The 15398-nt window shown below is 42.7% G+C and overlaps 1 protein-coding gene and 1 pseudogene across 1 annotated transcript; one reads left to right on the top strand and one right to left on the bottom strand.

Annotated features, from left to right (window-relative positions):
- Positions 1–2446: 2446 nt before the first annotated feature.
- Positions 2447–10940, bottom strand: TMEM202 (transmembrane protein 202). The gene is made up of 5 exons (XM_028099993.2): positions 10860–10940; positions 10385–10640; positions 3566–3718; positions 3097–3228; positions 2447–2643 (listed from the first exon to the last, which is right to left on the bottom strand). The coding sequence occupies exons 1-5, from the start codon at positions 10938–10940 to the stop codon at positions 2447–2449; spliced, it is 819 nt and encodes a 272-aa protein (XP_027955794.1).
- Positions 10941–12735: 1795 nt separating this feature from the next.
- On the top strand, positions 12736–13677 carry LOC114206586 (NADH dehydrogenase (ubiquinone) complex I, assembly factor 6-like; annotated as a pseudogene).
- The last annotated feature ends 1721 nt before the right edge of the window (positions 13678–15398 follow it).

Below are 15398 nucleotides of genomic sequence, written 5' to 3'. Positions count from 1 at the left end.
CTATCATACAGTGTATTTGAAGTAGAGGGAAGGTATTGAAGGGTGATTTACTGAGCTATCTTATTGGAAATTCACTTAAGTTTTTAAAGGAATCTCTATAAGAAAAGAGAGAAAGAAGAAAATAGAGCATTCAGTTTCTAAAGGAGCAATGAAAGGTTGTCTCTTTCTTATAAGATCATTTCCTGCTTGCAAAGTAGAAAACTAAGTTATAATTACTACCCCTTCTCTCCTAATAGCCAGGGCCTTTATGGTTACTCTCTTAAAATCTAGCATTTTCTGGGGCACGTGGGTAGCTCAGTCATTAAGCGTCTGCCTTCGGCTCAAGTCATGATCCCAGGGTTCTGGGATCGAGCCCCACATCGGGCTCCCTGCTCAGCAGGAAGCCTGCTTCTCCCTCTCCCACTCCCCCTGCTTGTGTTCCTTCTCTTGCTATCTCTTTCTGTGTCAAATAAATAAATAAAATCTTTAAAAAAATAATCTAGCATTTTCCACTCTCACTCAGACCTACTTCCTTCTTCTCATCCCATTTAAGACTTCCATTTCCTAAAGAGTCATGAATACTTAGCTGTCAGTTTAGTCCTACACCTAAAGTATTCCAACTGAATTATAAGTAAAGCTTGTGACCTTAATGAACTCTTCCTTAGTCAGTGTGTGGGGTATACTTAGTGTATGAGGGGTGTGGGAGGAAGGGGAGCTAGACTTCAATACATACCTATTCTTGCAAAGGCTCAGGAATAGCCTGAGGAGCCTCTGAAATGAGGCCCCTTGAAGTAAGGAGGCACCAGTCATTTTGCTATAATTAAGGTCACCTGCTAAGAAGAGGCACCAACATGGAGAAAGAGTTTTCTAAGATAGGGTCAAAATGAAGTGTGTGTATATATGTGTGTTTGTATCTGTGTCTCTATGGGTGGGGGCACACGTGCTTGTACTGCTAAACTCCTATCCTTAGGAATAAAAGCTAAAATATTAATCTAGGGCACCTGGGTGGCTCAGTCAGTTAAGCATCTGCCTTCGGCTCAGGTCATGACCCAGGGTCCTGGGATTGAGTCCCGTGTCGGGCTCCCTGCTCAGCCGGGAACCTGCTTCTCCCTCTCCCTCTGCCCCTCTGCATCCCACTCATGCTCTCTCCCTCAAATAAATAAATAAAATCTTAAAAAATATTAATCTAATGGTCTTTCAGTTACCATTTGGAAATGTTTGGGTATTCCTGATCAGGGACCAGGATTATAAAAACTACATAAATTGTAAGAACCACTCAAATAAAAAAAAAGAACTACATAATTGCTCCATGTCTGCTATGTTGGTTTTCTACAAAGGTTACCAATAAATCTCTAAATTAAACCAAAAGGACCCAAAAGCTTATCTTTAAGAGCAGCAAGGGGTGATGTTGGGCATTTTAGTCCATTCCATTGCTAGATTTGGGGAGGAGAAGTATGGACCTCAACCAGTGGAGTAGTCATGGTAGCTTCTAAAGGAATAAAGGACAAAATGGATGTCAGGGACTTTCTGCATGGAATCTGGTTTGGGTTTGAAAGGGATCTCTAGGCATCAAAAGACTTATGTGATGGCCTGAAATCATCACACCCCCCCCTTTACTTAGTTTTAAGGGTGTGTAAAACATGGACTAATCTTTCAACTTGATTCACACAGATACTTAGGCTGAAGAAAGTCCTTTAGCCTCATTTGGCTCATTAAAACAAAATTGATGCCTAAGGAGTCAAAAGAGTCACAGGCCTATCAAGAATCTGGTGGAGTCTGTGGCTCTCTTCACAGAAAAGTGCATACATAAATTTTGTGTAGAATATCAGAGAGCTTGTGGGGACCTGGTTAAGATATTTTCCCACCTAGGGAGAAGCACTGGGTTCAGTAATAAGACTGTAAGTGTTCCAAATTACCAATCCTCATAGGCAATGGGACCTCATGGATTCCCCAGAACCACCCCCCCAGCACCCTTCAGCTTCTTTGGATTGTAGATATTATTGCCACTCATATTCATTCCATTGCTGGTAATGATCTGCAATTCAGATTCAACAATATTGATAAAATGCCTTCCACCCTGAGTGTGCCCAAGGCCACTCATAAAAAGAAAATTTCAAGTAGAATTAGGTGGCATCTTTCTCCATGAATCCTTCTGGTCTGTAAGATCCCTGATGCCCAAAGATATCTCTGATCTACACAATGCACCTGTTGTTAGTTTCTTTCATTCACGACCATAACCACTGATGTTTTCTCTTAGAAATTTTTTAAGTAAAATTTTATTATTTTATGACTATAATACATATTTTAGATCCAGTGCACACAAAACACATTTCAGCAGCTTTAATGCTTTCTCTTTCAGTAACATGGACATGATATTAGGAGAGTTTCCTAGAATCTGCACCATCATTTCCAATTCAGCCTCTCCTCCGTTTTTAAGACAAGCAGTAGTTGGGTTTTCCTATCACCATCACGGTTCTGCTTCTGGGGCTGTTTTCTCTTCCTCAACTGGAGATTCCTTATCAGACTTTAACCTTTCATCTTCATCAGGTACTACTGTAGTCACTGGACCAACCCCCAGCCTTGACTGCTCTATGGGAATCGCACTGACATTTCGATCAAGGGAAGGAAATCTGAAAGTTATGTAGTTGAGGAAGGAGATGATCCCTAGAGGAGAAGAATTTGAGGTGAGTTTCAATAGATAGATAGTCTTTAGACTTTTAAAATTCTTACTCATGCTTTCCTCAGTTCTAAAAGCCAACCCTCCTCTCCCCCAGCACAGTTACTTTATCCTCCTGTGCTATCATTGCATTATAGTATTTCTCACATGGTGAAGACAAAGCTTGAAACTCCTAGATTCAAATGATGGTTCTACGACTTTCTGTGTAGTCTTAGGCAAGTCACTCAACCTGAGCGTGCCTCAGTTAATGGTAGAACAGGTTGCTAAATCTAGGTTTCCAGACTCCAAAATCCATGCTTTCCTCACCATACCATGCTGCCTCTCCATGTATGAATGTTCTAAATGGCAGCAGTCAGTGCTTCTATTTCTCCTAGACTTCTACCTCCCTTTCAGGAAGTGACTTCCTCTTCCATCCTTCTTGCATAAGGGGATTGACTCACCAGAAAACATGTATAAGAAGTCACTCCACCAATTAATATGATAGGCCCATAGGAGATCTGGCTCCAAGGCATCTTTAGCATGCCAGTGAACCTGTGCCAGAAATAGGACGAGGCAGAGGAGCAGGGAGATGGCTAGGACCAGAAGAAAAGATGTCACAACCCATCAGTGTCTTCAGTCTGCCTTGACCACCACCCCCAACTCTCCTTCTGCTTCCAGATGCCATAGGTATGGCAGAATTAAAATGTAGGGATTGACCAAGATGGGAAAAAGAAAGGAGCTTCTACCTCTCCCCCGGGCTAAGTCAGCTGAAGTGTGTTTTATACAGTAAGATAGGACAGGTGGCTGGCAACTTGATGTGATACTGAAGAAGAGGAAAGGGACAAGAGAAAGAGAATGAAAGGCCCAGGGAGAAACTTGGTCCCCTTGACAGTTTCACCCTGGTATTACCCTGCCAATCTAGGTCTGTACCTGAGATGAAGCTGAGTATGGATACCTTCAGATCCAAGTTGGTGGTTATTAAGCTTCCTCTTCTAGGCAGGCAAGAACTGATGAGCCAGCCAAGGGTAACGAGTGTGGAGAAGAGAGAGATAAGGAAGAAAGCCCTGGAAAACTGAAGGTAATCTGCCAAGGGAAGGAGAAAGGGAAGGCTTGGTTAGTCCAGCGGGGGACCTCTCTTAAAACCAGAAAGAGTCTTAGAGAAGGGCATGAGAACTAAGGAGATGAAGCAGGGCTTGTCATGTGGCATCCAGGGCACAAATAAGGATCTTATTTCCCAGTTTTTCCATTGATACTCAGAATTTATTTACTGTGAAGGCAAAGCCTTTGTTGTAAAACTGAAGATAATATACAAATAGTTCTGGATGCATTAACCCATTTAACTTAGATGTAAACTAGCTTCTAAGAAGTGTGACTCTAACATCACGACACATATTAAAACATTTTCTTATTCCTAATTCTAATTCTAAAAGTAATACATTGTTCAATATAAGCATTGGAAAGGCTACAAAAGTACCAAGAAGCAGGAAAAAAATCAGCCACAATCTCACTACCCAGGGCAGCTATTGTTAGCATTTTATATTATTTCTTTCCAGTATTTTTCTATCCTCTGTACATAGTGGGTATGATACTGAATATCAAGTGATTTTTTTCTTAAGATTAAATGGTAAGATATTTTCCCCAGTCACGTGTTGTAAACATCATTTTTAATGGCTACCAAATAATTTATCATATTAACATATTTCGCTTAATGATTTAACCATTGTTGGACTTGTAATTTGTTTCTATTTGTTTTTTCTCTTTTTCTCTTTTAAAATCTATCTGCACAAGCCTTGTCAGCCTATGACTACAAAATGAAGTCCCATTTACTTAAACCCCCATACTGTAATGATTTCAAGCCTGAATTTACTGGATTGCAGGAATTTAACACCCTAAAAATATCTTCGATTTGTTTTTGTTTTTGTTTTTCTTGAGAGTCCCTCAAGACCCTGCCTCACGTTTGCTCAGGGAGAGGTCTGCTAGAGTTCTTTAACTCCAGAGCCCTTACCCAAGTACCATAACACTGCTTCCTTCCTCATCTCCTGGCTCAAGATCTCTGCTCTCTGCAGACTGGATGTTGGTAAGGGAGAAGAAAGGGCATGATAAACATTACTTTTTGCTACCACCTCCCTAATATGAAACAGATCCTTCCCTTGACTTCGACAGCAATTTTTTAAGGTACATGCACCCCAATGTTTATAGTGGCATTATCTACAATAGCCAAATTATGGAAACATAATCAACAGCCCATGTCCATTGATTGATGAATGGATAAAGAAGATGTGACACAGATATATAGATATAGATAGGTATCTATATCTACACATATATCTATAAATATACTTGATATTACTCAGCCATAAAAAACAATGAGATCTTGCCAACCGCAATGACATGGATGGAGCTAGAGAGTATTAGGTTAAGCGAAAGAAGTCAGAGAAAAGACAAATACCATATGATTTCACTCAAATGTGGAACTGAAGAAACAAAACAAACAAGCAAAGAGAAAAAAAGTGAGAGAGAGAGAGAGAGGGGTAAACCAAGAAACAGACCCTTATCTCTAGAGAACACACTGATGGTTACCAGCACGGAGGTGGATGGAGGAATGGGTGAAATAGGGGATGGAGATTAAGGAATGCCCTTGTTGTGATGAGCACCGGGTGTTGTATGGAGGTGTTGAATCACTGTATTGTACACCTGAAACTAATATAACACCGTATGTTAACTAACTGTAATTTAAATAAAAACCTTTAAAAAAGAAATAAAGGATAACACACAATTGCAAGTAAATATAGCTCTCCTGAGATGCTACAGATCCTGCAATCTCTGTAGTATCCTTTAGAGGGTGCCTACTTGGCTAGCTTTTTTCCTTTCTCAAGGTAACAGGGGCCAACTTGTCTCTACCACTGAAAGTTCTCTAAGCACTTCTATGCCTGAGAATCCTAGTCCAGCTTCCAAGTAACCCAGAGAGAAGAAACTATATCAAAGCTTATCCCAGTTTAAGATCTGCCTCTTAAGTCTTATTTTGTTCTCTAGAAATCACCACTTACTAACATCATCGATAATAGTAAAGTCCATGAAGAGAAACCACACGCCTACCCATAGAGATGAGTTGTTCTGTGGCCAAAACAAGTTAGCCACATTAAAACATGATAACCCAAGAGCAACGCATTTCCTGAAACCCAGGTCATTCAGAATCGCAGGATATGTAGCCAGTCAGAACCATCAGCCTGCTTTGAGCTGCATGAAGCCCAGTGTGATAGGCATCGTTCATGGTATTTAGCCCACAATCCCCCACAAGACCTAGCAGCCCTTGCCTATAGCCCTGGCCCTTTGCCTATAGTCCCCTGACCATAGCTAATTGGAAAAAGGAAGGAGATCTGACCTAAGTTGGACCAATTTGATTCTTATGCTTGGAAATTTGGATTTGAGACTGATTGATGCTAATTTCCTTTTTTGCTTGCTTGAACCAAGAAGATACATAGCCAGACTGAGATACCACTTTTTGGGCACTTGCACACTAATAAACAAGGAAAACTGAGCTGTAGTGATAAAGCAAAGTATAAACAAAGATGAATGACAAAGCAACTCTAGAGAGACTGAGTGGTAGGCTTGATTTTCTTCGTCTGAGATCCCAGTCTCTTCTGGAATCTCCTAAGGTACAACAAACTTCCTGCCTTTGGGAATCTATGAGATTCTTCTGAATCTTCATGAATAGTTCACTCTTTATTTTTTTTAAAGATTTTATTTATTCATTCAAGACATAGAGATAGAGAGCGAGCGAGCACGAGCAGGGGGAGAAGCAGAGGGAGAAGCAGGCTCCCTGCTGAGCCAGGAGCTGGACGTGGGGCTCGATCGCAGGACCCTGGGATCATGACCCAAGCCGAAGGCAGACGCTTAACCATCTGAGTCACCCAGGCACCCCTAGATTCACTCTTTAGCTTATGCTAGTTCAAATGAAATAAAACACAAAAGTATACTGAGATATCCAGTCTAAGTCCTGTCTAATATATGTTATGGTCTAGTCTTTCTTCCACCAATGAGGGGAAAACTTGCCTTCATGTTCTTCCAATCTTCTCTGTCTTAGATCCTCATCTCCTGAAACTACATAAACAAGATCACTCACACCTCCAAAGGAACAGCTAAAGATTTGCAGCATAGGATAGTCTCACCTCCAAAGGAAGCAAGCCTACTAGTCATACACAACTAATTATTTGACCAAACTGAACACTTAGCTCCATAATATAAAATGGCTGCGTTTGGTTAACTTTATGGTTTTTTTCTAATTCACTGAGCAAAACAAAAGAAACATCCTGAACCTGAGTTTGAGCTGCCATCTCCTATAAGACCAAAAGCTATGTCAGCTTTTAAACATCAGTTCTTACAGCAGCTTACTTGTCAAAGTTTCAAAGATCTTAGGACCTAAGTTACAAAAGGCCCTACTTGTCAGTAAGAAGTTTTGGTCCAGGAAAAGAGAAGCACCCTAGATATAAGGAACACCCACGGGTAGGTCATCTGTATCCAAACATTTCTGAAGATTTCCTTAGTAATATTCTTTGATGTGGCCTTGGGTTGCAGGAAAAGCAAGGCAAACACCCCAGTTTACTGAAGGCAATGAAGCTAATGCCCTGGGAAGAGAGGAGATGTCACTTTGATTTTGGAGAGGAAGAAGTCCAAATCATTTGAAAAGCTTGGTAAGATCCTTGGTAGGGTCCTCAGGGTCGTCCCAGTCAGTGATTCTGTACTTCAGAACACCATCGGGTAAGACATAAAAGCTGCCAAGACTGGAAGCAATACGACCCTCCCAGAAAGCAGTAATGATTCTCGGTGAACTGAGAACACTCACCATTTGGTGGTTTATAACTGGTGGGCAGGATCTCCTGGAATTCCTCTTGCTGTACCCTAGGTCCTTCAGCAAAAATCAAAGCCAGGATAGGGAGGCAGTGCTCCAAAAGGATCAGGATCCTTTTAATTGTGAAGGAGCTAGACTGAGTGAGTAGAGGTGGGGTGTGGATATGGATGAAGAAGGTGCTGCTGAGGGATCGGCCCACTTATTTAGCCAAATCTAAACCTCCACACTGTTGACATTGCACCTTCATTCCAACAACAGAAGGCTGAGACAAAACCTCCCCAGGCTCAAGGAAAAGAAGGAGGTTTGGGAATGGAAAAGATCATGGATGGAGACCTAGCATCCTGGAGAGGAGGCTGTGGAATTGGCTGAGGATTTGGGTTCCCTGGTAACCTGGTTGGAGTGCCAGAATTAAGCATCCCCACACAGCTTGGCTGTGTTTCTTGTACAGTGGTTCCCAGGGCCCTGGCTCTGGAGGCTCCAGTGCTTGGACTAAAAGACCTACTCTTCTTTCCCACAGTCTTCCAGATGGTTTAAGTTACCCTCTGTGGCAACACGTTCCTTTACGCTATGGTCTGATCTCACCTGTGCTAGAGGGGAGGTAACGGAAGGGTCTGTCCCACACTTGAGACCTAGCAATAAAAGTGAAGGATGGTGCCTACTACCTCCCACCCCTTCTCCATTCCTTTAGCAACAGCTACAGCAGAGAGGCTATCAGTCATCTAGAACCAGGTGAAGTCAGAGCCAGAGCCACAATGGCCTAATGTGAGTCCAGGACACAAGATCATGAGCATACATATTCTTGAGCCCACCAGAGAGAGTCCCCATGAAACTCTCAGAAATGACAGGGGGTACCATGGGAGAGGGGGCTGAATTCTTGCAATCAGTACGGGAAAATTCAAAGTTCTCGAATTTGGATAATAATGTTTGGGTCAGTAATAACATATTGTCACAGGTTGATGCGGCCTGGGCATACTCATTACATTTGGGGAATTCATTATAAGCTCTGTATTGCAGACTACTTACTGATCTTAGCATTAGGACTAGTTAACACTGGAAACAGGGTAGATACTTGACTTATAATTGTATACTTAAAGGACTCAGTTGACGTTCTCTAAATCATTAACAGTTGGCCTCAGGTGAATTCCAGGCTGCAAGAAATAAACTATTTGCTACTGTAAGTGACAAAATTCCAAGATTCTGACTCATTAAACATTCAAATAATAATCTCAAGTCCTGAATTTTAGCCTGGGCACAAATACATAAATATGATTACAGCTCAATTTTTATGCCTATATCTTTTACTCCATTTCCCTAGAAATGGAATTCATGAGTGTAAATCTCCAGATATACATAATCATATTGCTTTGGTTGTACCCATTTATGGTCCCCAGTGTATGTGAGAGTGTCCGACATTGTGCATCATCATTTAAAAATCTCTGCTAGGGACGCCTGGGTGGCTCAGTCGGTTAAGCGTCTGCCTTTGGCTCAGGTCATGATCCCAGGGTCCTGGGATCGAGTCCCACGTCAGGCTCCTTGCTGAGCAAGGAGCCTGCTTCTCCCTCTGCCTGCCTCTCTCTCTCTCTGATAAATAAATAAAAAAATAAAAATCTCTGCTAATGTCCTGTTTGAAAAATCTTATCTCATTGCTCGTTTGACTTGCCTTTCTTTAATGATTAAGGTTAAAATAGTTTTTCCGATGTTTCTTAGATACTTTTAGTTTTTGTTCTATGAATTGTCTATTTATCAAGAATTTATTGGGGTATTCACCTTTTTGGTTTTTTTTAAAAAACTATCAAGGCCATTAGTCTTTTATCTTTCATATTTGTTGCAAATATTTTCCCTAGTTTTTCTTTTAAGCTGAAGATGCTCTTTTGTTAGGGGCCTGCTCCTTAGTTCCACATGCCATAGATGCTCCAGTTCAGGGTTGAGCCTACGTGCAACCCCCAACTCCACCTCCAGCATCTGGGACCCCTGCTTATCTGAGAAGGAGAAATAAATGCTTTATTCGTGCATGTTTTCTTTCACAATACCTGTTTCTCTATGTAAATGTATCTTTTGAGGATGACAGGGAAACTGTTTAGTGTAGTTATGTCTTTCCTCTAAGTCTTTGTTCTGATTTAAAAACTTATGTATATGGTATCTTCTAGCCCTAGAAACTTATTTTTAAATGTTTTGTATTGCATTTTCAGATTTACCTAAATTCATATAAAATTTGACGTTAATAATGTATTCTAAATAGTTGGCATTTGTTATACCACATATCTGACATGCATTTCTCTCCCCTTCTACTGTTAGCGGAAGAACAAATTGACCTTAAAAGTTAAATCTGGGGGCATCTGGGTGGCTTAGTCGGTTAAGCATCTGCCTTCACCTCAGGTCATGATCTCAGGGTCCTAGGATCGAGCCCTGCATCGGGCTCCATGCTCAGTGGGGTGCCTCCCTCTCCCCCCTACTTGTGCTCTCTCTTTCTCTCACTCTCTCTCAAATAAATAAATAAAATCTTAAAGAAATTTTTTTAAAAAGTTAAATCTGATGGAGGCTGAGACACTTTGCTTTGTTTCCCAGTTCTGATCAATTACTTCTATTTCTGCAAGCCACATTAGGATACTCATCTCATTGCTTCACAGTGACAGCTTATAAAGGCCCAAAGAGTTCTTCCCAGAGAGTAAAGAGAGTATTGACTGCTAAGTTGGGAGAGAAAACAACCGGGAGTAGGAGGGAGAAAGGGTACACTGAGACACCGGAGAAAAGGATGGCTATATCCACAATTTGCCTGAGACCCATCTTGGACTCGGAGCGGTGAGGGCAAAGAGATCTTGGAGGAAGAAAGATGAAGAGCCAATGTGGCAGAAAGCTCTGGGAACTGTGGGGCCTGTGGCATTTGGTTTGGTGGCACTCACAGGGCGGTTTGGGTGTGCGGCTCCAGCACAGCTCATGGTTGCATGAGATCCAGAGTCCTGCGTAGAGTTCAAGGCCATTCTTGACCACCAGGAACTGTACCCAGTTCAGTGGGGTTGTGCAGAAGAGCATTAGGAGACCAAAACCACACAGGCTGCCACAGAACATTCGGATGTAGATGTGTGTCTGATCCACATGGTGCTGCCGCCTCTGGGGTGGTATCGTGGCACTCGGGTGTTTGCTGATGGGGAGGGTAGGCTACAAGGAGGAGGGAAATATTGCCTACCCAAAAAGATCACCCTTGATCCCCAGGGTCTCCCACTCATCTCTCCCTTAAGTATCCCCATGCGGGTTTGATCTGTGGATGTCTCTCCTTACCCAGGGTGATATTTCTCTATCTTTAGGGCACTCTGTCTAGGCCCGCCTTTAGGTAAGTCCTCTTTCTCCCGTCCGACCTACAATTAGGTACCTCCTCACCCTTTGGTAGTTCCGATTCCCCTGAATTTTGGGAGCCTTAGGATTATAGAAGGTCAAGACTAAGTGTTCCCTCGTCTCCATCTTGGCAGCCGGCTCGCTTTCTAACTGCCACGGAATTTGTCTCCGCACCTCCCACACGTGCTGGCAGAATCAAAAGGGGCCAGAACCCATGGGCCAGATTCCATGTCTGTTTCCTCTTCTGGGTCTGATCAGATCAGGAACAAGTCATCACATTTTATTCAGGTGCATGCGTATACGCTGCTCCCTACCCTCCCTTGTCTGACTCCTTTCAGCTCCTTCATTAAAGAAATCCATAAATATTCTGTCAGCAGTTACTGTGTGTCAGCCTTTGTGTTAGGACCTGGGAGAGAAAGATGGATGAGACACAGCTCCCTAACAGCAAATAAAGAAGTTAACTCAGGTGGCTTCGGGACTTAGCAGCTTGCGGTTAGAATTCAAGATCACCAGTAGCCGGGATGGCCCCAATCCTGTTCCCCACCCTGGACATTTATTCAAATTAATTGCCAGCTGCATTGCCTGCTCTTGTTTTCCACGAGCAGATAAACTCTGAGTCCGCAATTTGGGCTGAATCAGAATGCCCTATCACACTTTTCTCTGAGCATGCCCTCTCCTCGCCCGCTCCAACCTGTCAAAACCTATACTTTATGGCAGCGGGGGGTGGGGGGGCAACTGGCACTTAGCTAGCTTATGTCCACGCTCTAGCATGATGTCCTCTTTCTCGAAAAGTGTCATTTGACTCTCTGTTTCCCAGCACTTAGCCTAGTGCCTGGAAAGAACAGTATTTAATGTTAAAGGAATGAATGAGCAATATATATATACATATATATATATTTAAAGATTTTACTTATTTATTTGCGAGAGAGAGCGGGAGATCACAAGCAGGGGGAAAGGGTAGAGGGAGAAGCAGACTCCCCTCTAAGCAGGGAGCCCAATGCGGGGCTCGATCCCAGGACCCTGGGATCATGACCTGAGCCGAAGGCAGACACTTAACGACTAAGCCACCCAGGAGCCCCTGTATTTTATTTTTTTTTAGGTTTATTTATTTTTTTTAGTAATCTCTATACCCAGTGTGGGACTCGAACTCTTGACCCTGAGACTAAGAGTCACATGATCTCCTGACTGAGCCAGCCAGCCATATTATTCTTTTTTAAACTGTCTTTCCAAGTTTGCTGGAGCATGACCTTGGCACAGGCCCCCTTGAGACAGAGGAAATATTAACGTTGATGGACAGGATGTGTCACCAGTCCCCACTTCACTAGTACCACTAAACCGGAACATTACCAAAGAGAGGATATTGATGTAATGTGGGGTAACAGGTCATTTTGTGACCAGTGTCTGATTGGTAAATGATGCAACTCTCCAGCTATTGAAGGAACAGGTCAGGCACCACTGGACTCTCAGGCCTACTGAGAGGTAGGATGCTCTGGCCAGCTGGGAACTTGCTAGGGCCTGCATGCATATGACAAAACCAGCATTCATGCGTAACTGGTGACTGTGTATACTGCTATTTCCCCACTTTATTTTATTTTTTTAAGATTTTATTTATTTATTTGACAGAGAGAGACACAGTGAGAGAGAGAGAGAACACAAGCAGGGGGAGTGGGAAAGGGAGAAGCAGGCCTCCCGCTGAGCAGGGGCCCCGATGCGGGGCTTGATCCCAGGACCCGGGATCACAACCCGAGCCGAAGACAGACGCTTAACGACTGAGCCACCCAGGTGCCCTATTTCCCCACTTTAAAAAGCAATTTGGGGTCCCCAGCCTGTCTAGCAGCCACTGCCCTGCAGCCTCCGGGGTCCAGGAGGAACATGGCTGAGGCCAGTGGACCCTGAGCCTCCAGTGCCAACTTGACACAGCATGGAGCTGCTGCAGAAACCAGATTATGGGGGCTTTTTATACTCCCAGCCCCACCCTGCAGAATCCTGCAGCTCCACTCTTGCCCTGGTGCCCTTCAATGTGGAACTGGCTCAGGCTGGTTGAGGACTCAGTCTCTGAGAAAACAATTGGACTGATGTGAATGCAGTTTTGGAAAAACATGTGGATGGTGTATCCTTTAACATTTCACCACCACAGCAGGTGGCCAGTGAACTAGATGAGGCACCAGCAGAGGCAAACCCCTCTCCTGGGCCCCCAGACTGACCCTGCAGAGCCCCAGCGGGAATGAAAAGCCAGGCCCCCACCACGGGGAACTGAAGGAAAAAAAAGCAGCTGGGAAGTTGCTATCAAAAGATATACTCTGACTAAAAGATGGCTTATGACAATCATTGGTAAAGGAGACTAAAATTTGGATGACAAAGCATATAACATCCGGGAACTGAAAAATTCTGCTGAAAACGCACAGAACTCTCCTCTTCATTTAACAATAGAACTATTTACCCAACAGGAACTTCATGCAACTCATGCCACAAGTCACGCCGGAAAAGCACAGGGCATTGTCACATGCTTGACAGCAATGCCCTATCGTGGTAGCAGAGGAGGGGCGTTCCTTCCCTTGGATATTTGTATATTTGACAAACACAACACATGGTGTTTCACAAGAGGATTTTCTATGGAAGAACCAAGCTATAAATGTGAGAGATGAAATATTTGTGTCATTGCTAGCCCAGGACTCTGGCACTGAAAGCATGCTAGGTCCTTCCACAAAAGTGTTCTTGTGAAAGCATTTCCTGCTTTTCTTCAAGTTGCTCTGGAGGACTACTTAAAGAAAATTCAGCAAATGAATTTTTATATATTCCACCCATCTTTACAGCAGAAGGATGCTTCCCATTACTTCCATTATCTGTGTATATTCAGTCATGAGGAAGAAGAACTTAATTTCATGGCATTGGGTAAAAAAAAGCAGTTTGGCTAGAAGAAAACAGAGTAATATGTTTGTGACCTTGCAGTAGGCCAAGAATTTTTTTTAAAGATTTTATTTATTCATGAGAGACAGAGAGAGAAAGGCAGAGGCAGAGAGAGAAGCAGGCTTCCCACCAAGCAGGGAGCCCGATGCGGGACTCGATCCCAGGACCCAGGCGTCCTGGCCAAGAATTTTTTTAAAACAGGGCTTCTAAAGGTGCCTGGGTGGCTCAGTCGGTTAAGCATCTGCCTTCAGCTCAGGTCATGATCCCAGGGTCCTGGGGTTGAGCCCTGCATCGGGCTCCCTGCTCAGCGGGGAGCCTGCTTCTCTTTCTCCCTCTGCTGCTCCCCCTGCTTGTGCTCTCTCTCACTCGCTCAAATAAATGAATAGAATCTTAATAAAATGAAATAAAATAAAATAAAGAGGACTTCTATTCACCAGAAGATGCCATTGACACGTAAAAAGGCAATCCATAGAGTGGGTAAGATCTTTTCAATATGTGTATCTAACAAAAAACTCATAGCAAGAATATATAAAGAACTCTTACAAATCAATGAGAGAGACAACCTAATAAGGAAATGAGCAAAGTCCTTAACTGACATTTTGCCAGATATGACAATGGCCAATAAACATATAAAAAGGTGCTCGGCTTTGTTAGTCATGAGGGAAATGCAAATTAAAACCATAATGCACTGGGGCACCTGGGAATTTTGGATTGATTTAACAATGAATGACTTTTGAGGTAGAGGTAGATGATTCTTAATAAGAATAGAGTAGCAGGGGCACCTGGGTGGCTCAGTTGGCTGGACATCTGTCTTCAGCTCAGGTCGTGATCCCAGGGTCTTGGGATCAAGCCCTGATGGGGCTCCCTGCTCTGCGGGGAGCTTGCTTCTCCCTCTCCCTCTGTCTGCTGCTCCCCATGCTTGTACTCTCTCTCTGTCTCTCTCAAATAAATAAATAAAATCTTTACAGAAGAAGAATAGAGTAGCAGTTATGATTGTGCCTCAATTAAAATTTTGGCAGTACTACTTACTAGCTCTCTGATGTTGAGCCTGTTATCTAACCTTCTATACATCAGTTTCCATATATGTGAAATGGAAATAATGGTACCTTCCTCCCAGGGTAGTTATGAGAATTACATGAATTAATATTTGAAAAGCATTAGAATGGTGCTCAACGCATAGTATGACATTTGGGTTCCTTAATCATATAACACCTAAAACTAAGTAAAAGTAGTTTCTGATCATGGATATGTAGAGAAAATAATATAATTTATACCAAATTTTATTTCATCCTTTTAAAACTCCTATGTTGTATTTAAATGTGCTTCTTTAAATGACAACTAATCTGTGTATATAATTTATAAATTGTGGGGGGTGCCATGCAATTATTTTTTGTGCTGGATCACAATTTGACAACTGCTGTTCCAGATTAAGAATCGGTCTGTAAAACTGAAACAGATATTGTATAGGAATAAGTTATGTAGAGAGCATCACTGTTCTTTCATCATGATTAGTATTCTGCAGATATTAATGTGTCTTGTACATTTTTAAGGGTGTGTTCTGGGGAATCTACACTTCACAGAGCCTCTCTGGGGAAACCTGATGTACCACGTGATTGCTGTCAATTACCTCTATTGGATAATAAAAGGGTTAACCACTTGAAAAAGAAAAGAAATCAT

Source organism: Eumetopias jubatus, unplaced genomic scaffold (assembly GCF_037043125.1).
Source record: "Eumetopias jubatus isolate StellerSeaLion01/CBP00866 unplaced genomic scaffold, mEumJub1_p1.0 scaffold_7, whole genome shotgun sequence".
NCBI classification, from domain to species: Eukaryota; Metazoa; Chordata; class Mammalia; order Carnivora; family Otariidae; genus Eumetopias; species Eumetopias jubatus.
Note: the sequence above shows the minus strand (reverse complement) of the source record. Positions and strands in the feature narration are given on the sequence as shown.

Excerpts from the sequence above, each read along its gene's own strand:
- TMEM202 (XM_028099993.2), bottom strand. The coding sequence starts at position 10,940 with ATGGAGACGAGGGAACACTTAGTCTTGACCTTCTATAATCCTAAGGCT. Across the intron at positions 10,641-10,859 it reads GGAATCGGAACTACCAAAGG|CCTACCCTCCCCATCAGCAA; the intron begins GTGAGGAGGTAC and ends TCCTCCTTGTAG. Across the intron at positions 2,644-3,096 it reads CTTCTTATACATGTTTTCTG|GGATCATCTCCTTCCTCAAC; the intron begins GTGAGTCAATCC and ends CTTCTCCTCTAG.